Source organism: Protopterus annectens, chromosome 16.part0 (assembly GCF_019279795.1).
Source record: "Protopterus annectens isolate FY-2018-M chromosome 16.part0, PAN1.0, whole genome shotgun sequence".
Taxonomy (NCBI): Eukaryota; Metazoa; Chordata; order Ceratodontiformes; family Protopteridae; genus Protopterus; species Protopterus annectens.
In genome coordinates this window covers 806,306,527-806,333,584 of record NC_056750.1, presented here as the reverse complement: position 1 = coordinate 806,333,584, position 27,058 = coordinate 806,306,527, and the positions used below count along the sequence as shown (strand labels likewise).

The 27,058-nt window shown below is 40.6% G+C and overlaps 1 protein-coding gene across 2 annotated transcripts in view; it reads right to left on the bottom strand.

Moving 5' to 3' along the window:
• Positions 1-27,058, bottom strand: part of PRPF4 (pre-mRNA processing factor 4) — a 981,057-nt gene that overhangs the window by 486,849 nt on the left and 467,150 nt on the right. For both annotated transcript variants that reach the window (XM_044058032.1, XM_044058033.1), the window contains exon 6: positions 9,186-9,279. In XM_044058032.1, the coding sequence (XP_043913967.1) occupies positions 9,186-9,279 (94 nt within the window). The remainder of the gene's footprint in view (positions 1-9,185; positions 9,280-27,058) is intronic.

Sequence of the window (27,058 nt, the reverse complement as noted above, 5' to 3'; positions counted from 1 at the left end):
CTGACTGCAAAAGAGGGAGTATCAAACGCAGGTAGGCAGGCTGATCTCCATAGCAATTAATAGGGAAAAGGTACCTCTAGAGCTATAGTAGGGTTACTGCCCACTGAAGAAAGAACAGCTGTGCAACAACTTACCATAACAGTTGACGACCTACTGATCACTGCTACAGTATTCCAAACTGTTGATTTATCTTGGCAAATAACCTGGACATCCAACCGGGGTACCACAGTCAAAACATTCCATAAAACCATATGTCTGACGTATGACCTAAACCCCCAGGCATAACAGTACATAAACAGATGTATGAACATAAATTCTCAAACTAACGTCAAGCCAGTTAGCCTGAAGAGGCCTGAGAAGCCAAATAAAATGGTTAGCTAAGAGGGGAGAAGCAGAAAGAGAGGTCCCCCTTTGTCCATAAGGAAAGAAAAGAACAGTTACAGGGGGAAGGCTCAGTGGGGAAAAAGTACTGCAACAGATCAGAATCCTATCATCCACATCATCAAGTTGAGGTACAACAGGTTTAGGTCAAGTAATGAGCCCATCTGTTGTGTGAGCAAGTCCACTCTGGCAGGGAGCTTGGTGATGGCTTTTGGCTAGATGAAAGAGGAGACGGAACTGATGCTACCTTGACCAAAAGGAGTCACCAACAGGATCTTTGGGCATGGTCTTTGAACCTTTATTAAGAGAAGGACATTGTGTCCATTTTCCAAGCTTGAGGATAGTAGGAACTAGTAACAAATAGAGGAAGTTGGTTGTTGCTTTTGAAGACAAATAGATATATTTGTGAAATGCCCCATTTGTGGACAATGTTTAGAAAGAATTATGGGAATCTTCTCTTGACCTGCTTAGAAGGTCTACAAGGGTATTCTTCTATGAAGGAATGTAAACTGCTTGAAGATAAATGTTTAATGTTGTGGCCTGCACCCATGTCAAAAGAGCCAGTCTGCCCAGCTGGCAATATCTGGTGCCCCCCCACCCCTTCATTATGTTCCATATGGCCACTATGTTGTTGGTGAACACTCTTAAGGTCTGTGGGGCCTGTATAAATGCCATCATCTCCTTCAGACTGATGTGTTCCGATCTTAGATTTGCTGGCCATTGTCCCTGGAATCTTAGATTGCCTGTCCATGCCCCCATTGCATCGTCTGGTGCATCTGTGTGCAATTCCTGTCTCAGTTTGAAAGTTAGGACTCAGTTGAGCTTTATCTGTGACACCCACCACAAGGAATCCTTTCTTCAGGCAAGGCAGGAGAGGGATCTGGATGTGCACAGGATGGGACTGTTCGAAGCAAGCAGATTTTACGTACCACTGGATCCTCCTCATAAGGAGTCTGGTGAAGGGAACCATAGGAATGGTTGCTGCCATGAAAAATGGAGATAGAAGAAATAAAAGAAAGAATAAGAAGTTTAAAGGTACAGGATATGAAATGGGATGAAGTAACAGCCAGAGACATTAAAACAAAATGAAGAAAATCCTCTAACTGGAAAACCCCAGCCCAGATGCAGTACCTAACTTCTGGTTAAAAGTATTAACATCTTTGCATGAAGATTTAGCCATGGGTAAGAACTATTTATACAAGTACCCCGAACAGGCACCAACCTGGCTAACAACAAGAAAAAATAATGCTCCTACTTAAAATTGAACTTGCAAGCTACCATAAAAACTATATATCAATAACTTTCCTTCCAACGACATATAAATTATACATTGGAATTTATGCTGACAGAGTTTATAGTTGTTTAGAAAAAAACTCAGTTATGGCAATAGAACAAAAGGGCAATAAGAGAGTCATCTGGAGCAAATTATAATTTGTTGTTAAATAAAGTCATAGTGGAAAACTGTAAAAAGGGGAAGTATGGCATGGATACACTACATAAAAGCATTTGATAGTATCTGACATTCATGGAAAAAGAGTGTTTAAAATGTATAATATACACCCTGCACTGGTAAATTACAACCATGTAACAGTGACAAATCACTATGTGGTTATGCCATGATAAAGGATAAATTATTATTCCAGGGATAAAAATCCAAAGGGAGACATTCCAGGGTGACTATCACTGTTGCTCTTTTGCCTTGCCCCTAACCTTTAAGCTGTCTACTTAACAGATTAGGTCATGGCTATAATTTGGATCCCAGAAAGCAACAAAGTGAAAAGACTTCTCATATTCTGTCAGTGATTTAAAACCGTATAGCTCATCAGATGAGGAACTGAAAGCACAACTACAAGTAGTCAAAACTTCTTCAGATTACTATGGACTACACTAGTGGTTGCTAGGAAGTGCATCACTAGAAAGTGGAAATCCATCTCTGAACCATCCTTCAAAGAATTTTTAAGACTATTGAATGAAACAACAACGATGGAAGTCTAAGTCAATGAACTAAGGATTACTCCAAAAACATGGACCAACAACCCATGGATTATCCCTTTATTGAGACATTAAAAATGAACCCAGACTCTACTTAAAGGAAGAAAATAGAGGTAGAAAAATATTTGTTTAAATATCACACAAAATTGACTCAGATTGGTTCATTTTATAATCTAACTTCAGGCCAAATGTAAATAATGTATATAGTTTGTTAATCTGTTTGAATTATTAAATTACTCAATTGATATTTATCTATTATATTTTGAAGAAAATCAATAAAAACTTTTGAGAAAAAAAAAACTTCTTCAGTTGACATAAGAATGACATTTGAGCTTGAAAAATGTGCAAAAAACAATCTTTAAAGCAGGAAAGTTGCAGCACCAAGAAAACATCAGTTTGGGACAAGAATGTGATATAAAAAAACTTGGGCAAGAGGGAATGTATAAATATCTGGGAACTGATGAAGGATCAACAGTAAAATATGAACAAATGTGAATAAAACTTAGTAAGGAATATTTTAGAAGACTTAAATTAATCCTGAAAAGAGTGATGACATCTAGGAACAAAATTCAAACTATAAACCAATTTGCTCTTCCTGTCCTAACTTACAGTTTTGGAGTGATTGACTGGCCCCAAAAGGTGTTGGATAGATTAGACAGGAAAACAAGAAGAATGCTTCATGCTCTTCATATGATTTATAAACATCAGTACATACCAAGATATATACTCCGTGTTCCGAAGGAGGTATGGGCCTCCTTGAAATTGATTACATGTGTAGATCTGCAACCGTGGGACTGCATACATATCTGCTGGCCTCAAGACCCAAACATAGTGAAAGTTTTGAAGCATACGAAGAAAAATCTAAGATGACTTCCCTTCTTAGCCTAGCAGAAGCATATTGGTGTTAAATGTTTTGGTATACTGCAGGAGTTTAAATGTATTTAACAAGTGGTAGGGTGCAAGAATCTTAATTCCACATATAATTCAAAATAAAATTAAGCTCCTAGGTTATTATGATACAGTAGCAAAATATGATTACCCACATACCCCAAAAACCCACACAATCTTAATTTTATATTTTAAAGTTTAAATTAACCAAATTATTTCAAGTCTATACAATAAAAACATTGAAACCCAAAATAAGTTGGACCATCCTGAAGGTTTGTCCCAAATAAATAACAAGTACACAAAATGGAAAGGTGCAAACCAAAACTAAAAACAAAACAAATGCACCAGGACCTCAGCGTAAGTGCCAGCAATAGGGTTAGAATCCACAAAGTGTACAGGCACAGCAGTAGTAGCTTGTTCCAACCAAATGCAGTTTATTGAATTAAAATCGATAAGGTATACAAGCACAACAGTAGCAGCAACGCAGTCAATATAACCTCCACGTTTCGTAAAAAACTTCATCAGATGAAACATGCGCATGAATGTTCTACTAAAATACCCCAATTAAAATTTAAAACAACCAATGAAATTGAGTAGTAAATTAAATAATAAATACTTCATTGTAAACAGTACCAAGACTAAAAAATCCACAAATTGTTGTCTTACAACTGAAATGTCTTTTTCATACAGAAATTTAAAACCAAAATACACAATGAACTGTTAAAATGTGTAGAAGGGATAATTATAATACATAAAAAATACATTGTATAAAAAATCGTAGTTTATAAATATAACATGAATAAATGTAAAAATCCAATGCATTTCATATTACTCTACTACACTCTAGTGGTAAAAATGGTAATTCAGCTAAGCCAAGTAAAATTACATTTTATTAAACCTTTGATGTATACATATCTTTGCTTTAAAGTCAAATTAAGATCATTTGAAATGTTTTTACAAATATTTTTATAATTTTGCTGATCTCAACTTCAAGACAGGGGCCAATGAGATCATGTCATTAATACCTGGAAACTTGTTTGATTCTAAAACTATCTGCCAGTACAGCTCCTGTATGCCACAAGGGTTTCCCAACAACCTCCTCTAGGATCAAAGGGAACAACCTCCAACACAAAAAATTCAAAGTGTTCCCCTTCACGGGTCAAAGTGTGCTTATACAAAGAATTTGTTTCACACCTGTTTCTAATGTCATACAGGTGCTCATAGATTCTTTGTTTTATTCTTCTCTCACTTTTTCCTATGTAAAATGCGTCACATTTTCCACACAAAGCAATATATATAATACCTTTGGTATTACAATTGACAAAAGACCCCAACGTTAAAGTCTTCCTACGGGCCACCAAAAAATGAGTGTCACCGGTTTTTAGATATTTACAGTAAGTACAAGCCCCACATTTAAAAACTCCAGTTTTTTTCTTTTTGTTGTTCTCAAACCACTTGGCATTACTACCCTTTTCTAAAAGTCCTTTTATGTTACAACCCCTTTTGTAAATATATTTTGTTTCCTTATCAAAAATGCAACTAAGATCAGATATTTTGGCAAAATATTTCCACTCTCTATCTATGATTTTCCTCACCTTACCAGATTGTCCATCATAGGTAATGGTAAGGCCCGAGGTATATCTTTCATTAGGTGTATTTCTAGGTGTCATTACAATGTTTTATCTTTCATTAGGTGTATTTCTAGGTGTCATTACAATGTTTTATCTTTCATTAGGTGTATTTCTAGGTGTCATTACAATGTTTTATCTTTCATTAGGTGTATTTCTAGGTGTCATTACAATGTTTTATCTTTCATTAGGTGTATTTCTAGGTGTCATTACCAATGTTTTATCTTTCATTAGGTGTATTTCTAGGTGTCATTACAATGTTTTATCTTTCATTAGGTGTATTTCTAGGTGTCATTACAATGTTTTATCTTTCATTAGGTGTATTTCTAGGTGTCATTACAATGTTTTATCTTTCATTAGGTGTATTTCTAGGTGTCATTACAATGTTTTATCTTTCATTAGGTGTATTTCTAGGTGTCATTACAATGTTTTATCTTTCATTAGGTGTATTTCTAGGTGTCATTACAATGTTTTATCTTTCATTAGGTGTATTTCTAGGTGTCATTACAATGTTTTATCTTTCATTAGGTGTATTTCTAGGTGTCATTACAATGTTTTATCTTTCATTAGGTGTATTCCTAGGTGTCATTACAATGTTTTCATTTTCTTCTTTACCCAAAATGGGTGCAAATCTACCCTCCCTTCCCTTACATATTTCCTGAAATATCTGGTCAAACATGTCAGCTGGGTACCCTCTATCAAGGAACATACTTTTCAAATAATCACATTCCTTCATAAAAAATGTGTCATCAGATGTCATTCTACATATTCTGACCATCTGTCCTTTTAAAACACTCCTCTTCTGATAAAATGGGAGAGAACTCGTGAAATGTAAATAAGTGTTTGAAAAGGTCTCCTTCCTATGCACCCTAGACACAAACCGGTTGTCCAATTTCACTAAATTCACATCTAGGTAGTTAACCTGCCTGGTGTTAAAGTACTTGGTAAACTTAAGAAAATCAGTGGTTCCGTTGATGTACTCTACAAAAGCCTCAAAATCATCTGCCGTACCCTTCCATAAAAAACATAAATCGTCCAGAAACCTACAGTACAATGTCCACATGTTCATGTACTTAGGAATCAAGACATTTATTTTCCCAGTATGCCATAATAATGTTGGCGTACGTTGGTGCACAGTGTGCTCCCATCGCCACCCCCTTGGTTTGCTTATAGTATTCCCCCTCAAAGAATAATGACATTGTAATGACACCTAGAAATACACCTAATGAAAGATAAAACATTGTAATGACACCTAGAAATACACCTAATGAAAGATATACCTCGGGCCTTACCATTACCTATGATGGGCAATCTGGTAAGGTGAGGAAAATCATAGATAGAGAGTGGAAACATTTTGCCAAAATATCTGATCTTAGTTACATTTTTGATAAGGAAACAAAATATATTTACAAAAGGGGTTGTAACATAAAAGGACTTTTAGAAAAGGGTAGTAATGCCAAGTGGTTTGAGAACAACAAAAAGAAAAAAACTGGAGTTTTTAAATGTGGGGCTTGTACTTACTGTAAATATCTAAAAACCGGTGACACTCATTTTTTGGTGGCCCGTAGGAAGACTTTAACGTTGGGGTCTTTTGTCAATTGTAATACCAAAGGTATTATATATATTGCTTTGTGTGGAAAATGTGACGCATTTTACATAGGAAAAAGTGAGAGAAGAATAAAACAAAGAATCTATGAGCACCTGTATGACATTAGAAACAGGTAAGAAACAAATTCTTTGTATAAGCACACTTTGACCTGTGAAGGGGCACACTTTGAATTTTTTGTGTTGGAGGTTGTTCCCTTTGATCCTAGAGGAGGTTGTTGGGAAACCCTTGCGGCATACAGGGAGCTGTACTGGCAGATAGTTTTAGAATCAAGCAAGTTTCCAGGTATTAATGACATGATCTCATTGGCCCCTGTCTTGAAGTTGAGATCAGCAAAATTATAAAAATATTTGTAAAAACATTTCAAATGATCTTAATTTGACTTTAAAGCAAAGATATGTATACATCAAAGGTTTAATGAAATGTAATTTTACTTGGCTTAGCTGAATTACCATTTTTTACCACTAGAGTGTAGTAGAGTAATATGAAATGCATTGGATTTTTACATTTTTACATTTATTCATATTTATTAACTACAATTTTTTATACAATGTATTTTTTATGTATTATAATTATCCCTTCTACACATTTTAACAGTTCATTGTGTATTTTGGTTTTAAATTTCTGTATGAAAAAGACATTTCAGTTGTAAGACAACAATTTGTGGATTTTTTAGTCTTGGTACTGTTTACAATGAAGTATTTATTATTTAATTTACTACTCAATTTCATTGGTTGTTTTAAATTTTAATTGAGGTATTTAAGTAGAACATTCATGCGCATGTTTCATCTGATGAAGTTTTTTACGAAACGTGGAGGTTATATTGACTGCGTTGCTGCTACTGTTGTGCTTGTATACCTTATCGATTTCCAAATAAATAACAGATGCCAATATCATGGACTGAAGCTAAATGCTAAAAATGTATTATTGTATCCTTTGGGAAGTCATCGACTGAAGGGAACTACTACATTGACGATATATCCCCAAGAGCTGACCCAGTTGTTCTGGAATTGGGTACTTGTGTGGACAGTGGCCTAAAATTTCAACTAACATGTGTTCACTCTTGTACAAAAGTCCTTCTATATTGCACAGCTTATAAACAAAGAGACTGTCTAGACCTAGGGATGTCATTGTCCCCCTTTATCAGCCCTCATTAGGCCAATCACGGAGTATAATGCCCACTTTGGCATGTATCTGTTAAGTCACAAAAACTGGAATGCCCACAGAGATACCATACTAAAAAGATACAAGGCCTAAACAACATGTCCTACATGGACCGACAAAGCCCTGTCACTACCTTGGTATCCTACAGAGTGCTAAGAGATGTCCTGTGTCTGGCATGCAAGGCATCCTCTGACCTAATACTGACGGATTTACTGCACACCAGCAAGTCATATGGCATAAGACATATTCGGTCTAGGGATCTAAACCTCTTCTGCAAGAGGAGGATGGTTTGGAGGGACAGGTGTACCTTGCACAGGATGCCGCAGCTCTGGAATGGACTCCCCCATCCACATAAAGCTCATCCCTGCCCATATTCAAGATCAACTTGGATCTACTGATGGAAAAAAGAAAATGTACCCCAGTTCTGTCTCCTTGAGCTACTAATGGACATGGGCAGCTCTTAAACGCTTTATCCCATACATGGGGTCTCTCAAATTATCTATGGTATGATTCCATGGGATGGGTAAGACAACACCAAATGGTATAGGTTAATTCAAGCACCAAAAGGGAAACTGGTTTGGTTTAAAATAACCCATAAGGGCAGCTAGCATAATACTTACCCATGAACCTATAAACTCTTAGAATAAGATACAGTTATGCTGAAGCAGTGAAGGCATTACTCTATAAGCTTTGTTGAAGTATAAAGCTCCAACAGAACAGCTAACTCTTCCCTCTGGGATCAAAAAGCCTAAGAAGCAATACTAACCACTTAGAGAGATGCCAGAACATCAGTGTTTCACAAAACAAGATAAGGTAAGGTAAACTCTAGTTTATGCCCACAATTGTCCTTTATGTGATGGCATGCAAGGAATACAAACAAGGGAGGAAAATCATGGGATCACAGCCTTGTCTATATTAATGTGCATGTATCTTATCTGTGGGGGGGTGAATACTCCATTTACTGACTAGGTATTTTAAACCCCATTTACTAACTAGATATTTAAATGTATGTACAGAATTAAAGCATTCCAAGAGAAGATCAAAGCCTGATTTTCTAAGACTATACTGTCCCAGTGTGTTCAAAAGTGTCTGTTTAGGCCCATTAATGACCAGATTAGATACCAAAGCAACCTACAAGAGGCTCTACAAGCTGGAGTGAAATCAACTTAGGTCACCCCCCCCAACTCTATAAGTTGCTACAGAAATGCCTCTCCTGACAATCACAGCGCATTATCTTGGACACTATGTCAGTACCTCATATACTGTACGACACACAGACACTTCACTTACCTCAGCACAGGAACAGAAATCACATTTTATTATTTCCCACTATCGTGTACACACCTCAGCTCCTTCTTATTTTTATGTCCTTTCTGTGCCAATCAGAGCTACTGCCTGTCTAGTGTAGCTTTAAGTAATACACTGGTTACCAGTTTCTTACTACTTCCTCCAATCTCACATACATAATTGTAATGAGGAAGCACCCAACAGTCTAGTTTATGCACGAATTCGTTTAGTTCTCTTACCCGTAGCCGTTTATGTAAATCTTGCTTCTGTGCTGTACGTGATGCCTCTGGAATTGCCTTATATTGTCGTTCCTCTTCTAGCCTAGTCAATGCTCTAAAGTAAAACAGAAACAAAATGGTGCCTCTTAGTGTTATTGCAAACCACTGATGTGTGTGTGTGTGTGTGTGTGTGTGTGTGTGTGTGTGTGTGTGTGTGTGTGTGTGTGTGTGTGTGTGTGTGTGTCACAAAAACACACATGCTCAGTTTTTTTTTTTTTTTACAGACAACTCTACGAACAGCAAAAATGCAGCTTTTTTTTTTCTGAATTCTTAATGCTGGGCGTTTCTTACCGAACTAATACAGCACTGAAAAAGAAGAGAAGATAATGTCCTGTTAGGATCTCTGCACACAAAGCCAGGAGATATACAAGTCATATCTGTACAAATGGAGAATAAATGCTGTCATCTGTAATGGGGATACACAAGCCAGTGCATTTCTTTGTGCCAGTCCCAAACCCAGATAAATGGGGAAGGTTGTGTCAGGAAGGGCATCTGGCATAAAATTTTGCCAAATCATACATGCAGACAACAGTGCAGAAATACATACCGGATCGGTCCAGGCCCGGGTTAACAACGACCGCCACCAGTACTGTTGGCCAACAGGGTGCTGGCGGAAATTGGGCTACTGTTGGCCAAAGGAGGAGAAGAGGGGGAAGGCATGCCCGAAGGCAGGTAAAGGCTAGGACTGTGACAGTGAGGGTCGGAACTTTGAATGTTGGCAGTATGACTGGTATAGGGAGAGAGCTAGCTGATATGATGGACTGAAGGAAGGTTGGTATATTGTGTGTGCAAGAGACCAGATGGAAGGGGAGCAAGGCTAGGTGTATTGGAGGTGATTTCAAATTGTTTTATCATGGTGTGGATGGGAGGAGAAATGGCGTAGGCATTATCCTGAAGGAACAGTGTGAGGAGTGTTTTGGAGGTGAAGAGTGTCAGGATAGAGTGATGTTTATGAAGCTGGAAATTGATGGTGCAATGATGAATGTTGTTAGTGCATATGCTCCACAAGTTGGGTATGCGATGGACGAGAAAGAAAAATTTTTGAGTGAGTTGGATGAAGTGGTGATGACTGTACCCAAGGGTGAGACTGGTGATTGGAGCAGATTTCAATGGGCATGTTGGTGAAGGGAACAGCGGGGATGACAAAGTGATGGGTAAGTATGGTGTTAAGCAAAGGAATGCAGAAGGTCAGATGGTAGTGGATTTTGCGAAAAGGATGGACATGGCTGTGATGAATACGTATTTTAACAAGAGGGAGGAGCATAGGGTGACATACATGAGTGGAGGAAGATGTACACAGGTGGATTATATCTTCTGTAGAAGGGCCAGTCTGAAGGAGATTGGAGACTGTAAAGTGGTGGCAGGGGAAAGTGTAGTTAGGCAGCATAGGATGGTGGTTTGTAGGATGACATTGGTGATCAAGAAGAGGAGGATGAGTGTGAGGGCAGCACCAAGGATCAAAAAGTGGAAATTGAAGAAGGGCAATTGTGAGGTAATGTTCAGGGAAGAGTTAAGACAGGCACTGGGTGGGAGTGAAGAGTTACCGAATAGCTGGGTAACTACAGCAGAGCTAGTAAGAGAGATGGCTAGAAAGGTGCTTGGTGTGACATATGGAAAGAGGAAAGAGGACAAGGAGACCTGGTGGTGGAATGAAGTACAGGAGAGTATACAGAGAAAGAGGTTGGTGAAGAAGAAATGGGACTGTCAAAGAGATGAAGAAAGTAGACAAGAGTATAAGGAGATGAGGTGCATGGCAAAGAGAGAGGTGGAGAAGTCTAAGGATAAGGCGCATGAAGAGTTGTATAAAAGTCTGGACACTAAGGAGGGAGAAAAGGACCTGTACAGATTGGCTAGACAGAGGGACTGAGCTAGTAAAGATGTGCAGCAGGTAAGGGTGATAAAGGATAATGAGGGAAATGTACTCACAAGCAAGGAGAGTATGTTGAGCAGATGGAAAGAGTACTTTGAGGGGCTGATGAATGAAAACAATGAGAGGGAGAGAAGACTGGATGATGTGTGGATAGCGAATCATGAAGTGCATTGGATTAGCAAGGAGGAAGTAAGGATAGCTATGAAGAGGATGAAAAACGGAAAGGCTGTTGGTCCCGATGACATACCTGTGGAAGTATGGAGGTGTTTAGGTGAAATGGCAGTGGAGTTTTTAACTAGATTGTTTAATGAAATTTTGAAAAGTGAGAGGATGCCTGAGGAATAGAGAAAAAGTGTTTTGGTACCAATTTTTAAGAATAAGGGTAATGTGCAGAGCTGTAGTAACTACAGAGGGATTAAACTGATCAGTCACAGCATGAAGTTATGGGAAAGAGTTATGGAAGCTAGGTTAAGAAGGGACGTGATGATTAGTGTTCAGCAATATGGTTTCATGCCAGGAAAGAGCACTACAGATGCGATGTTTGCTCTGAGAGTGTTGATGGAGAAGTACAGAGAAGGTCAGAAGGAGCTGTATTGTGTCTTTGACGATTTAGAGAAAGCATATGACAGGGTGCCTAGGGAGGAGTTGTGGTATTGTATGAGGAAATCGAGAGTGTCAGAGAAGTATACAAGAGTAGTACAGGATATGTACGAGTGTAGTGTGACAGCGGTGAGGTCTGCAGTGGGAGTGACGGATGCGTTTAAGGTGGAGGTGGGATTATATCAAGGATCAGCTCTGAGCCCTTTCTTATTTGCAGTGGTGATGGGCAGGTTGACAGACGAGATCAGACAGGAGGCCCCATGGACTATGATGTTTGCAGATGACATTGTGATCTGTAGTGAGAGTAGGTAACAGGTGGAGAAGACCCTGGAAAGGTGGAGATATGTTCTAGAGAGAAGAGGAATGAAGGTCAGCAGGACAAAGACAGAATATATGTGTGTGAATGGGAGGGAACATAGAGGAATGGTGAGGATGCAGGGAGTAGAGGTGGCGAAGGTGGATGAGTTTAAGTACTTGGGATCAACAGTTCAGAGTAATGGTGAGTGTGTAAGAAAGGTGAAGAAGAGAGTACAGGCAGGATGGAGTGGGTGGAGAAGAGTGTCAGGAATGATTTGTGAGAGACGAGTACCAGTAAGAGTGAAAGGGAAGGTCTACAAGAGGGTAGTGAGACCAGCTATGTTATATGGGTTGGAGACAGTGGCACTGACAAAAAGGCAGGAGTCAGAGCTTGATGTGGCAGAGTTGAAGATGTTAAGATTTGCACTGGGTGTGACGAGGATGGACAGGATTAGGAATAAGTATATTAGAGGGTCAGCCCAGGTTGGAAGGTTTGGAGACAAAGCCAGAGAGGCAAGATTACATTGGTTTGGACATGTGCTGAGGAGGGATGCAGAGTATATTGGGTAAAAGACGCTAAGGATGAAGCTGCCAGGTAACAGGAAAAGAGGGAGGCCTAAGATAAGGTTTATGGATGTGGTGAGAGAGGACATGCAGGTGGTTGGTGTGACAGAGCAAGATGCAGAGGACAGGAAGAAATAGAAACAGTTGATCTGCTGTAGCGACCCCTAACGGGAGCAGCCGAAAGAAGAAGAAGAAGATCTGTAATACTTAATCCAACATGCAAAATGGACAGGTGGCCATTTCTTCCTGTCATAAAACCATCTCAACTAAAAGATAAAATGCTAGTCTATCTGCCCATATATGTAATTCAGTGACATTATACATACTGGAAACAAATTGATCAACATTACTAAACTTCACAAACCTCAGTGCAGTGAAAAAAACAGAAATGAAAAAAACTTCTTTGAAAATCAAACATAAAAAATGCTGGCAATACATATCACAAGTTACTGCATTATGAATATACAGTGGATGTAAAAAGTGTACACACCCCTGTTAAAATGCCAGGTTTTTGTGATATAAAAAATGAGACCACAATAAATAATTTCAAAACTTTTCCCACCTTTAATGTGACCTATAACATGTACAATTCAATTTAAAAACAAACAAATCCGTTAGGGGAAAAATAAAAAAAGTACAATAAGCTGGTTGCATAAGTCTGCACACCCTTAAACTAATACTTTGTTGAAGCACCTTTTGATTTAAATTATAACATTCAGTCTTCTTGGGTAGGAGTCTATCAGCATGGCACATCTTGACTTGGCAATATTTGCCCACTCTTCCTTGCAAAAGTGCACCAAATCTGTCAGATTGCGAGGGCATCTCTTATGCACAGCCCTTTTCAAGTCACCCCTCAGATTTTCTATTGGCTTTAGGTCTGAGCTCTGGCTGGGCCATTCCAAAACTTTAATTTTCTTCTGGTGAAGTCATTCTTTTGTCGATTTGGATGTACAGTATGTTTGGGGTCATTGTCATGTTGAAAGGTGAAATTATTCTTCATCTTTCTAGCAGATGGCTGAAGGTTTTCGGCCAAAAGTGACTGGTATTTGGAACTGTTCATAATTCCCACCACCTTGACTAAAGCCTCAGTTCCAGCTGAAGAAAAGCAACCCCAAAGCATGATACTGCCACCACCATGCTTCACACCTTGGGGATGGTGTTCTTTTGTTGATGCAAAGTGTTGTTTTTGCGCCAAACGTACCTTTTAGAATTGTGGTCAAAAAGTTCAACCTTGGTCTCCTCGACCATAACACATTTTCCCACATGCTTTTGGGAGACTTGATGTATTGTTTTGCAAATTTTAGCAGGGTCTGGATGTTTTTCTGTGCAAGAAAAGGCTTCCGTTTTGCAACCCTACCCCATAGGCTAGACATCTGGAGAATACGGGAGATTGTTGTCACATGTAGTACACAACCAGTACTTGCCAGAAATTCCTGCAGCTCCTTCAGTGTTGCTGTAGGTCTCTTGGCAGCCTCCCTGACCAGTTTTTGCCTCGTCTTTTCATCAATTTGGGAGGGGCGTCGAGTTCTTTGCAACGTCACTGTTGTACCATATTTTCTCCACTTTTTGATGGCTGTCTTCATTGTGTTCCATGGTATATCCAATGCTGTGGAAATTTTTTTGTACCCTTCTTCTGACTGATACCTTTTAACAATTAAATCCCTTTGATGCTTTGTAAGCTCTCTGCAAACCATGGCTTTTGCTGTAGCAGGCAACTGAGTACATGTCGGGAAAATCTTACTAGGACAGCTGAACTTTATTTGGGGTTAATCAGAGTCTCTTTAATTGATGGCAGGTGTGTACCCAAGAAGACTGAATGCTGTAATTAAACCAAAAGGTGCTTCAACAAAGTATTAGTTTAAGGGTGTTCACACTTACGCAACCAGCTTACTGTACGTTTTATTTTTTTATATTTTTTTCCACTAACAGATGCTTGTTTTTCAATTGAATTGTACAGGTTATAGGTCGAATTAAAGGTAGGAAAAGTTTTGAAATGATTTAGTGTGGTCTCATTTTTTATAGCACAAAAGCCTGGCATTTTAACAAGGGTGTGTACACTTTTTATATCCACTGTACATACATATGTGCAAACTTTTTCAATGACTCACACAAGTAGCACTGAAAAAAAATAAAAAAGCAAACAAGTTTATATGAATCCACCATTTAACAAGCTCAACTCCTCCTTGGATAAGACTGGTTTATCCATGGCCACTCACGTTTACCTTCTCAGACTTTATCTCCATGGAAACACTAACGCTGTCTAAGGTTAATCAGAGTATAACTGACAGGTGTGTGATACCCATTGCAGAACTGTACTTCCAGAAAGAAAAAAAAACACTTTGTGCAGGATGATGCTTACAAAGTACATCTTCTCTATTCTCGAATAGACTTCGCACAAAGATACAAATGTATTCTATGTTCAGTTTAAGCAAACAATGTCACATTTTTCGATCAGAGAACTGCATAAACAGAAAGAAAATATAAAGATCAGGCAACAGGCCACCTCCTAAACTAGCTGAAACAAACTCCTCCTTCCCACAAATCACAGTCCATAATGTTCAGGAAACCGCCAAGCCTTTCATGCACAATACACAACCAGCTTTATCAGAAATCCAAAAAAACTTATAATCACAGCTTGCAGAGCACCAAATTGCTTGCATTGAACTTTGGAAGTGAAGGAATGAGCTTAAAACAATTTATCTTGGTATCTTGTTCACTTATATATGTTACATCACAGGATGCACAAAGCAAGCAAATGGCACTGCTAGTTGAAAAGCATAATGCAGAAACACAAAGTTAAATAAATTAGCCAAAGTTCTACAGTGACTGCAGCAGAATATCTACTGTACATAAAGTCACAAGCTAACTACAGTACATTAACAATGAAAATCCTAGACTAAACGTACTGTACTACATTGTACTAAAATTAAGTAACTGCAATACACCTATTGTGATCATTAAACTACTAGGGTAAATACAGAATGCTAGAGGTACAATAATAAAGTGTTGTGGTATCCGGAGAACTGCAGTCCTGGGGCAAGGACAACATACCAGACACGAAACACAACTGTGCAAGAACTTGCCATAATAGTAGATTAACAGAAGGCTCAAACACCAATGTTCAGCACACTACCCATTCAGGCAGCATGAATGTCTGTCCCTCTCAGATATCAGGACATTCCCCCGTATAAAGCAGATGTCTGTCAGTGCCATTTTAGTGCTTTCTTGCCAGAATGACTGCAGAACATCCAGCCTGCTAGACCCTAAGCAAGAGCCTAAGGAACCTATCCAAACAGGAGCACATGTATACATTTCCTACACCAATGTCTAGAGAAAAAGATTCCATTTCCAAGGCTAACCAGACTTGAGCACTCCTTAGGACCGGGTCTATATTAAATCACCAAACGCTTAAAAAAGCGAACAGTGATTAATCGACCCTATGTAAGCGAAAGCTTACAATGTCGAAGTATCAACAAAAAATAAAAATCAATTTCAAACATTACATTAAGTGGGGGGCTTTGCCCCCCCCCCCACCTACTTAAATATACCAACTCCGAGACTGCACTACAGTGCTGAAAATGGCAAAGTACTAAAGCAGCCAAGCAAATTCTTTCCCAGGGAAAGAATTCGCTTAACACCTGCTTTGATATTTTACGTTTTCAGTCTTAAGTTCGACAAAGACGCATTTGAAAGAATGCGTCTTCAGTCATGTAATATAAACCCTTAGCACCTGGGGGAAATGCATATTGATAGAGTTTACCACACCAGTCAATGATGCCTGAGAACAGGGGATGGCGGGAGAGAGCCAACACTGCAACAGTGATCTACTTGAACACTTACTGTTATAAAAACGCCTTACATATTGCACTTTCTTCTTCATTCAGATCACGGATGCAGTAGGCTTCACTAGAATGATTCCCAGAGCTTAGGAAGCATGGGAGGTGGACAGACTGGTAGAATTAGGTGTCATCAAACCCTGCAGAATGGCAGCTGCAAATCCAACCTTAGATTAGGTATTTCTTTCAGGGTTAAGTGCTTAGAGAAGGTATTACCTGATGACTAGGTACCTTTCTCAAGAACAGCTTGTGCACTCTCCACCCCCGCCAACCACCACCACCACAGAAAGGCTACATTGACTGCCTGTACCCCCAGAACTGACAGCCCTCACAGTCCCTTTGAACTTCTTTCCATGATGGAAGTAACAGAGCAAAATTTAATGAAAAACACTTGAGACTGTCTACTTGGAAATTACTTTTCCTTCCCTCTTGTTTGAAAAGGAAACAAATAACTGATTAGTTTAAGTATTATTTCATTTCCTTGTACACATCTAAGGAATAACAATTTTTTTCTTCCTTTCTTTCTTTCTTGTTCTGGGGATTAAAGGAAGAAAAAGTACAGTTTTGTACCTACCATAAATGTAGATGTTCGAGGATTCCATTGCTGCAGTCCTTACTATTGGGTATAGTCCGCATCCAGTCGGCCCGAATACCAGAGTATAAGGCTGACGTCGGTCAGGGCGCATTAGACTGACGTCAGTACGTCAGGGTACTAATGCGCATGACCGGCGTCACATCCTCAGTCTTTTCTTGCCCCAGATGTCAGAAGACCCTAAAAAGACAAGGCCCAAAATACCTGCACCAAAACATGAACAATATATATAAAAATATAAGCAGGTAAACTCACCTACACAACCACCCCTAACACAGAGGGGAAGGAGGGAGGGTAAATTGGACTGCAGCAATGGAATCCTCGAACATCTACATTTATGGTAGGTACAAAACTGTACTATGTTCTTCGTCTTCCATTGCTGCAGTCCTTACTATTGGGTAGAATCCCAAAGCAGAGGTAAGGGAGGCTGGCAAATCATAAAGAAGCAGGAGCTGACAACATGCCTTGCAAAACAGCTGTGGCAAAACCAGCCCTAGACTTAGAGTAGATAGGAAGGTGATAATGCTTAGAGAAAGTATGCACTGAACTCCAAGTAGCTGCTTCCAAAATATCCTTAGTGGCCACCCCTAGAAATGCTGTTGAAGTGGCAGTAGCCCTAGTGGAATGAGGCCTAATCCCAGCTGGAACCTCCTTGCCATGATGGGAATAACAAAATGCAATGCAAAAGCCAATCCACCTAGAAATAGTTTGTTTTGACGCAGGCTTGCCCTGCGAACTCAAAGCAAAAGAAACAAACAACTGCTGAGACTGCCTAAAATCCTTAGTCCTGTTTAAGTAATAACGCAATTGCCTGTGTACATCTAAAGTATGCAAAATCTTTTCCCCTTTATTTTGGGGGTCTGCATAAAAAGTAGGCAAATGAATAGTTTGGTTTAAAGCCACACTAGAAACCACCTTAGGCATAAAGGAAGGATTAGTACGTAATGATACCCTATCCTTATGGAAAATCAAAAAGGGCTCGACTGCCATAAGGGCCTGCAACTCAGACACCCTTCTTGCAGAAGTAATAGCCAACAAAAAAGCAGTCTTCCATGACAAATATTTCAATTCAGCAGTAGCCGCAGGCTCAAAAGGTTGTAGAGTAAGTTTTTCCAACACAAAATTGAGATCCCAAGCAGGAGTAGGAGCTCTACGTGGGGGTCTTATATTTTTGCCCTCTAAGAAACTGCTTGAACAAAGGATGCGAAAATAATGGTGGGTCACAATCATAGTGAGCTGAGAGTGCTGCAGCATGAATCTTAATGGAAGAGAAGGACAGACCCTTGTCCAGTAACTCAGTAAGATATTGAAGAGCCATACTCAAATTAGGCTCAGAAATCTCCAAATTCTTTGCTTTACTCCAAAATAAAAATCTCTTCCATTTTGCTGCGTACACTTTCCTTGTACTAGGTCTTCTAGCTTCCATAATCACATTTAAAACTTGTTGAGGAAGTTGAGACCTGCTGTGTGTCAACACAGAATATGCCAGGCTGTCAGATGAAGAGAGTGAAGCTTGACATTGCGCAGATGACCGTCCTGCTGGGATAACAGATGTGGAATCAAAGGTTAAGGCCATGGAGGCTTCTTTACCAGACTCCGTAGTAGAGGGTACCAGTGTTGCCGAGGCCAATCTGGAGCTATCAAAATCATCCTTGGCCTGTCCTGTCTGACCTTTAACAGTACCTTTGGAAGAAGAGGCAGAGGTGGAAAGGCATACACATGAAGGTTTGTCCAACTGAAAGACAGAGCATCCACTTTCCAAGCTGTGTGATGAAACCCCTTTGTGCAAAACTGTGGCAGCTGGTGGTTTAGTGGAGAAGCGAACAGATCTATGTCTGGAGTTCCCCATGACACTGTCAATTTCTGAAATACATGAAGATCCAGTTTCCACTTGTGGGGATCCATGATTTGTCTGCTTAACACATCTGCTAAGGAGTTCTGTGCTCCTGGCAGAAACCTTGCCTGAAGAGTTAGGTGCAAGCGTAGCGCAGTCTCCCATAAAATCATTGCTTGCCTGCATAGAGGATAAGAATGTGTTCCCCCTTGTTTGTTGAAGTACCACATGACAGTTGTGTTGTCTGTTAGAATCAACACCTGCCCTGGAAGAAGTAACTCCTTGAAAGCCAGTAATGCGAACTGGACTGCTAACATCTCCTTCATGTTGATATGTAGATGCTGTAGTCTGGCAGGCCACTTGTCTGGTATCCACGTTCCATTTAGATGAGCTCCCCAAGCAATGTCCGAGGCATCTGTCGGTAAAATCTGACTCGCCTCTGGCCGGGTCACAGAGAGTCCCTTGTTTAGGTGACATTCCTGAGCCCACCACAAAAATTCTCTTTGAAGGCAAGGTATTATTTGAATGACAGTGTCTAAATCCTGGCAGTGCTGTGTCCATACATTTTCGAGATACCATTGTAACTTCCTCATATGCAGTTTGGCATTGGGAAGCACCAGAATACAAGATGCCATGAACCCTAATGCTTGAAGGACTGTCTCTGCAGTCAGCACGGACTGATGAGATAGTTGATGGAAGTAAAGTGATAGACTCTTTTGTTTGTCCGGGGTTAAAAAGGCCATCTGGGCTGCTGTATTCAGTCTCACACCCAGAAAGCACATGTCTTGAGAGGGTACTAGACTGGACTTTATTTCGTTCACAGAATACCCTAGGCATCTTAGCACTGCTATAAGATATTCCAGATGCTGTAGAAGGTCTTCCTTTTCTTGAGCCAGAATCAGGCAGTCGTCTAAATAAGGATAGATTTGAAGTCCTTGTAGCCTGAAGTAAGCTATCACTGGAGCCAGAACCTTTGTGAACACTCTGGGCGCAGTAGATAAGCCAAAGGGCAATGCAGAGAACTGATAATGAGAATCTCCAGCTTGAAACCGCAGATACTTCCTGTAACTTAGCCTGATAGGCACATGAAGGTAAGCTTCCTTGAGATCTAAAGTTACCATCCAGTGATCTTTGCCCAGCAGGGGTAAAAGCTGTTGTAACGTCAACATCTTGAACTTGGGAATGTCCAGAGAAGTGTTGAGGAGAGATAAAACCAAAAGCAGTCTCCACGTGTTCCCCTTCTTTGGTACTAGGAACATGCGAGAATAAAATCCTAGGCCCCTTTCTGATACAGGGACTGGCTGAATGGCCCCCATTTGGAGTAACTGAGAAACTTGCTTGTGAGCCTCTTTTCTTTGTGGAGGAGGAACGTCTGGCATGCCTTTGAAAGGGGGCATTGTATGGAAATAAAATCTGTCTTGAGTAATTAAATCCCAATTTTCTTTGAAAAGAGACAGTCGTCCTTCCAAAGGAGCTGCCAGACGAGAATCTACTGGCAGCTGAAAAGGCGGGTCATTGGGTCTGTTTACGAAAGGACTGACCCCTGCCCTCACCAGAAGTCTGAGCAGGTGAACTCCTGTTCTAGGCCTAAAGAACCTTGAGCCCTGCCCCTACCACGTCTAGACCTACCCCTAGACTGGGAATCATAAGCAGGATATGTCCACCCCTTAGCAGGCCAATTTCTACTAAACTTGGTGGCTGTACCTGCAAAAATCTTTAACAGTTTGCATAGACTTAGCTTTGTCCTCCATTTTCTTTAAAACTGCTTCCACAGGTGAACCAAACAACACATCAGACTGTAAAGGAGCATCCAAAATCCTTGTCTTAACATGCTCAGCCAAATTTTGATCCCTCAACCAGGCATGCCTGCGAAGAACAGAACTAGTGGCAGCCACCCTCGAGGAGGCCTGCACAGCATCAAAACCACATTGCAAAGAATGCTTGCCCACTTGTTCAGACACATAAACTAAATCCAGCAAGTCTTTACAATCAATACCTTCCGCCAAAGCATCCACCTTAGATTTCAATTGTGAAAGGAGAAAATTTTGATATTTCAGCATGTGAAACTGACAATTCAATGCTCTCATGGCTAGAGTGGAAGAAGTATACACTTTCTTACCCCACCTATCTAACGCCCTTGCCTCTTTGTCAGTGGGAACAGGATTTTTAACCACAGAGGCCTTAACACCTTTAGGCCCCTGAGAAACAGTTTCTGGGTCCGCCCTAGGACTCTTAAACAAATACTTATGAGCTTCTGGCACCCTATAGTACCTATCAGGTTTAACAGGAGCAGGAGGCAAAGAATCAGGGTTCAGGGAAGCCTCTGCAAAAACATCTTCCACCACATTCAACACAGGAGGTATAGCTAAGGGCCTATGCTGGGGTAAAACAAGAATTCCCTAAGCCTCTTCCTGGAATCAGAGTAATCCTGGCCTTCCCATTTAAAGTGCTCCCTCATGGAATGCAGAGTCTCTGAAAATGAAAAATCCTCAGGAGGAGAAGCAAGGAGTGGCATCATCCACATCAGAATCAGAATAATGAGGATACTCCTGCAAATCTTCCGCAGAAGACTCAGAAGCCCCTGAACCCTGTTCAAAACTGTCAAACTCTGGTTCCACCCTAGGCCTCTTATCAGGAGGGCCCATAGAACCTCTAATCATAGTAATCAAATCTTCTGCCATTTTAAGCATATGTTTCTTAGGTACAGAACCCGAAAGGCTAGGAGAAGCCCCTACTGAAGCTGAAGTTGGCCTACCTCTAAAAGAAGTTTTGGCAACAGAAGGAGAGGCTCTAACTACTTTGGGAAGAGAGGGAAGAATAGTTACCTGAGAAGCCCCCTCAGCCTGGCCTGCCTCCTGAGAGGGTACATCCTGTAACAGTAAAGTTTCTGCCTGAGACTCCATAGAAACTCCTGGCAAAACCTCTGGCTCCACTGAGCCACCTAAAGAACCGACGTCCGAGACTGCCGGTTCATCAACCCTAGGCTTCGTTGTTTTGTCCTTGCGCTTCTTGGACGAAGCGGGCGTCGGAGCATCCGACGGCATTTTATAATTGCAACGCTTCCCAAACACTAATCTGGCACAGTCTAACCTCCTCTTAATAGTGCGTTTGTTAAACCTAGCACAAGAGCGGCAACCAACAACGTCGTGCTCAGGCCCTAAACAAGGTATACACAATGTATGGTAATCCCTATGAGGTATTTGTTTCCCACAAGAAATACAGTTATTCACTTTTTCTGACATCCGGTTAAATACTGAGGCAAGAAAAAACCAAAATGTTCCCCAACGGGGTACTTAGCCAACTCTGATTCGGTCTGAAACTCCGGTTTCGGAAATATTTCAGAACGCCAACCTGCACTCGCAAAACTGCTTCTGCATCGGACCACGCGGCAAAAAAGACTGAGGATGTGACGCCGGTCATGCGCATTAGTACCCTGACGTACTGACGTCAGTCTAATGCGCCCTGACCGACGTCAGCCTTATACTCTGGTATTCGGGCCGACTGGATGCGGACTATACCCAATAGTAAGGACTGCAGCAATGGAAGACGAAGAACATCATAGAAATGGATAGTTTGGATGATGAAGAACTTCTTCACTACATTTGATAGAAATGCGGTGCCCTACGAACAATCCAGTCTTTACCACTATAAAAGGCATTCAGCACAGGAGTGTCTGTAGTTCTGAAATCCTACTAACTGAAGTGATGACCAGGAGTAAACCTGCTCTCTACGTTCAGAATACAAGACGGACTGATGCAGCAGGCACAAAAGGGAGTTGTGGCAGCTTTTCTAGGACACAAGTCCCATGGAGGGGCAATGCTTTTCTTAGTGGTCTCAGACAAAGGCATCCTTACAGGAAATGTTTAAACAGGCTGTGGGGGAGATTCTACAAGCATGCTGGCTTTAATGGTGGCGAGAGATGTAACTTTACAAAGATATGTCAGATTTGAATTGAGCATCTCACACGTATTGCAGAAGCATGAACACCATTGCTGTGTTAGGGTCCTGATTCTTCATGTGGCACTATTGCGAAACCTCTTTCACTTGGATAAGGAGAATTTCCTCAAGGCAGGCTTTCTAGCTGCCTTATGTATAGTCAACACCTCCTCAGAGAACTAGTGTCTCATAGGCAAGAGAGTTTAATCATACAGTCAGAGATGCAGCATCTTTAGGATGGAATGCATCATAGCCCCAAATACCCTGAGTTAGGAGGTCCATTTTCAAAGACAGTACATGAGATTTCAGCCCTAGATATCTGAATAAGGAGGGAGAATCAAACTGGTTCTGGTTATAAGGGTTCTATTAAGAGCATCTTTATCCCATCCCCTCTCACTTTTTGGACTGAGAAAAGAGATTGGAGGGAATGTACAAATAGAGAGACCTATCCAGCTGAAGTTGAAAAACATCCACCACTGTCCATGTTACACTGCATGCTGCCCTGGAGGAGAACTTCTGAGTTGTTTGTTGGTCAGCTAGGCAAATGGGTCTTCTTACTGGACATCAAACATGTAAACAACCTGGGGAAAATTATCTCCATGTAACATTCACTTGTGGGGATCCACAGCTGATCTGCATAGCTGGGCCACCACAGAATTCAGCAGGGATGGGATGTTGACTGCCTTTCTGGGATTGGAGAGCTCACCCAGGCAGTCGTGGCCAGCTTGTAAGGTGTAAGTATAAGCACCCCACCCTCATTTGCTGCACTATTACATTATAGTATTGTCTGCTGTCACGTGCAAAACCCATTTTCCAGATGAGATTGAAGGCTCTGAATGTCTAAATCTGAACCATTGTCTCCTTTATTTTATTTTTATTTATTTTACATTTGTTTACTGAGAGTGCCTGACTGGGCCAGGAGCCCATTTTCAGCAGAGGCCCGGATAGAAAATCTCCATCAACAAAAATATATCAATACAGAAATGGTCGATTACAAACACAGAAGAAAAAGTAAAAAAAAAAAAAAAAAAAAAAAAAAAATGCAAGGCTCCAGTTAGACAAAAAAATTAACATAAAGCTATAAATATAATACAGTGCGAGATATATGCGAGGAATCTAATAGAATAAGTTTACAATGCAAGACTTATCTCAACAATGTTCAGATTCTACAAAATAACAAGTATAAAGAATAAAAATAGGGGATATTGTATGTAGGAAGATAAAGACTGTAGGTCAAAAAAGGTTTAGAGTGTTGAGGAAGAAAGCAGAGAGTGGTTTTGGAGTAGTAGGGCTTAGTTTGTGAATAGTGGGTTCAGGGTACTAAGAGAGAAGGCATAGCATGGTCATTCTGGTGTGGAACAAGAGCATAGCCAGTTTTGGTAAGGTGATCCCTTAGTAGTAATTTAAACTTGGCATTATTAGTCGTTTTGCGTACGTATTGAGGGAGGGAATTCCAGTTTTTGGATATCTTGCTGGAGAACAGTGAATCCCCAAAGCTACTGTTACCCTTGATGACTTTTAGTAGGAGTTTGCCAGAGGATCTCAGTGTTCTGGAGTTAGTGTATGGCCAAACTAAGTCTTTGAGTACAGGACAGTTTTTGGGTTGGAGGATGATGGTGTGGGTGATAGTTAATTGGTTTAAGTATATTAGATTGGATAGTTTGATCCACTTTAGTTAGTGGAGTGCAGAGCAGTGGTGTGATCTGTAAAGATGGTTCATAGCAAATCTGGCTATTTTATTGTAGCAGTCCGACAATTTGTTAAAGTCAGATTTTCTGACATTTGAGAAAATAGGAGAGGCATATAGAAGTGTTGAGAGCATATGTGTCCTGGCTCTAGAGTGCCTGTTGGTGTTGGTAAGGTATAGCTTGGCTCTGTAAAGTGGATCACGTTTGATGTGGACCCTTTTGACAGATAATGCTAAGTTTTTGTCAAATTTTAGGTAGTTGTCAGTTGTGATCCCCAAGAAGTTTGTTGTGTTCGATAGGTTCAGTTTTGGTTTTGTTGGAAGAGTATGTCATGAAGTTCAGAAGGTGAGTATGTGTTTTGATATTTGTGAAGAGCATTAGCTTTGTTTTGTTTGGAATGAGTATGAGTTAGTAATCAGGATAGTTTTAGATGTCAGTGAATGATTTTTGTTTTTCTAGGAGTTCTGGAAGGGATGGGGCTAAACATACAAGGGTGGGTTTGCCCGCAGAGTGTACTCTCAGAAGCCAGCTTCCTTTTCTGATGAATGTTCCCTCCTTATCTTGGCAGGAGGGACTCCAGACATGGAGGGCTGATCTACACTTGGGTGCAAGTTATGCAAACTATGAAAACTCATAAGTCAAGGAGATGCACTCCTGGGGAACAGTATGGGAGGGAGGGAAAGAGGGATGGATGGAGAGGGACTGGTAGGGAACTCACCCACTGCCTGAAGCCCAGGGAACTGCAGTGAGCTGGATGTATGTTGATACACTACACTTGAGCTTTTGAGTCATTATAAGTTGGACTATCACCTTGTAGGCCAGGATGGAGAATGGGACTTTGGGAACATCATGCTACCGCCCTGGATGTACTCCCTGACGAAAACTTCCCCTTCTACACTGAGAAAGCGCTCTTCTTCCACAGGCAGCTGAGGTAGGACATCTGTTTCAGACTCCACACAAGGGTTACCAGCTCACTAGGATGTACCTTGGTTCACAAGCATGGAAACCTCCAATGGGTCTTTGCTAGAATCCTCAGATCTTGCAGACGTAACTGAAGGCTGCAAAATCACCTTATAAGGGTTTGCATCCTTGAACCAAGCAGGGACGTCAGATGCTGATGTCGCATCACTTGGGTCAGTAAGTTCCTTTAACTTAAATCACTTTTTCCAAATGCTTCCTGGGGATATCCAAGGTAAACAACAAACTAGAAGACGTCATGGTCATATGGGTCAAGGTCTTGAGCAGGTTCTGATCTAAACAGTTTTGCACAGAACGCTCCCTTCTGCTAAGAATTTCTTATGTAAACACTTGACAGACATTACAACTCTCAACAGCAGGTTCTGGGGCCTACACAGAAAATGCAGTGTCTGTGTGTGTCTGTATGTGTTTCTACTGCTACAAAGCCTGCCTCTTTCTTAGGAGTAAACATACCCTAGAATATCTTACCAGCCATCGAGTACTGTTAAACTACACAAAGTTAACAGTTGCTAACAAATCATAACACAAATTTTTCCAGCGAGTTACTTATCTGGCTGGCTGGCCTCAAGAGCCAGATGAAGCACTCAAGACTATGGAAATATTAAAAATCAGCAAATACAATGCAAACTGGGGCACAACAACATAAATGAGTGGCTGTCAGCTTTGAACATGAACAGCTAATGTTTATAAAAAGTAGACATCCACCTGCCCTTGACAGGGGGGATATGCTGGGAGAGCAACAGTCATACATAACATCTGCAGTTCACAAGGGACATATTCTTCAAGAAAACTTTCCCACAGGATATTCAAGCCATTTGGGGATTCAATGACGGCTCCTAGCCTACAGTCATATGTAAACTTAGTCAGCTAGAGCCCTTTGGTGCCCTTTGGTGTTGGCTTTTACCTCAAAAAAGTATATGCCAAACAGGAGAGGTCCCAGCACAGAACCGTGGGATACTCCACTGGTGACTTGTCTCTTTGTGGAGGTAACTTCTCCAATTTTGACTTCCCAAGTCCTACCTGTCAGCCAGTGTTTAATCCAGAGGGTGATGAAGGGGTTTATTCCCAGTTTATTTAGCTTTTCTAGTATGTCTGACTGAGGAACTGTGTCAGAAGCTTTGGCCAAGTTGAGGTATATGGTTTGTACTATTTTGTCTTTATCCATTGCTTTGGTGACCTTTTCAAAAAATCCACTTGGTTAAGTACATATGCCCTGCCCTTGCTAAATCCAAATTGAGACAGGTCTAGTGTTTGGAGGTTCCCTACATCCTGATTAATTAGTTCCATGATCAATCTTTTCCATGGCTTTGCATACAAAGCTGGTCAGACTTACAGGTCTGTAACTGACTGGGTCTGTGTAAGGTCGTCTGCTATGCAAGGGAATGACTGTGGCTGTTTTTCCACTCACTTGGTACAAAACTTGTATGGAGACAGACTGAAAAGTGTTGTTAGGGTTGTGGCTAAATCATACTTCATGCTATTTATAATGCATCCAGAGATATTGTCAGGACCAGTCGATGTACTATTTTTAGCTTCTAATAGCACTTTTAGGACTTGGTCATGTGCGATAGCTGGAGATAAGCTGGTTTCAAGTATACTTAGAGGTACATATGGAGGGAAGAGAGGGGTAAAGTCACAG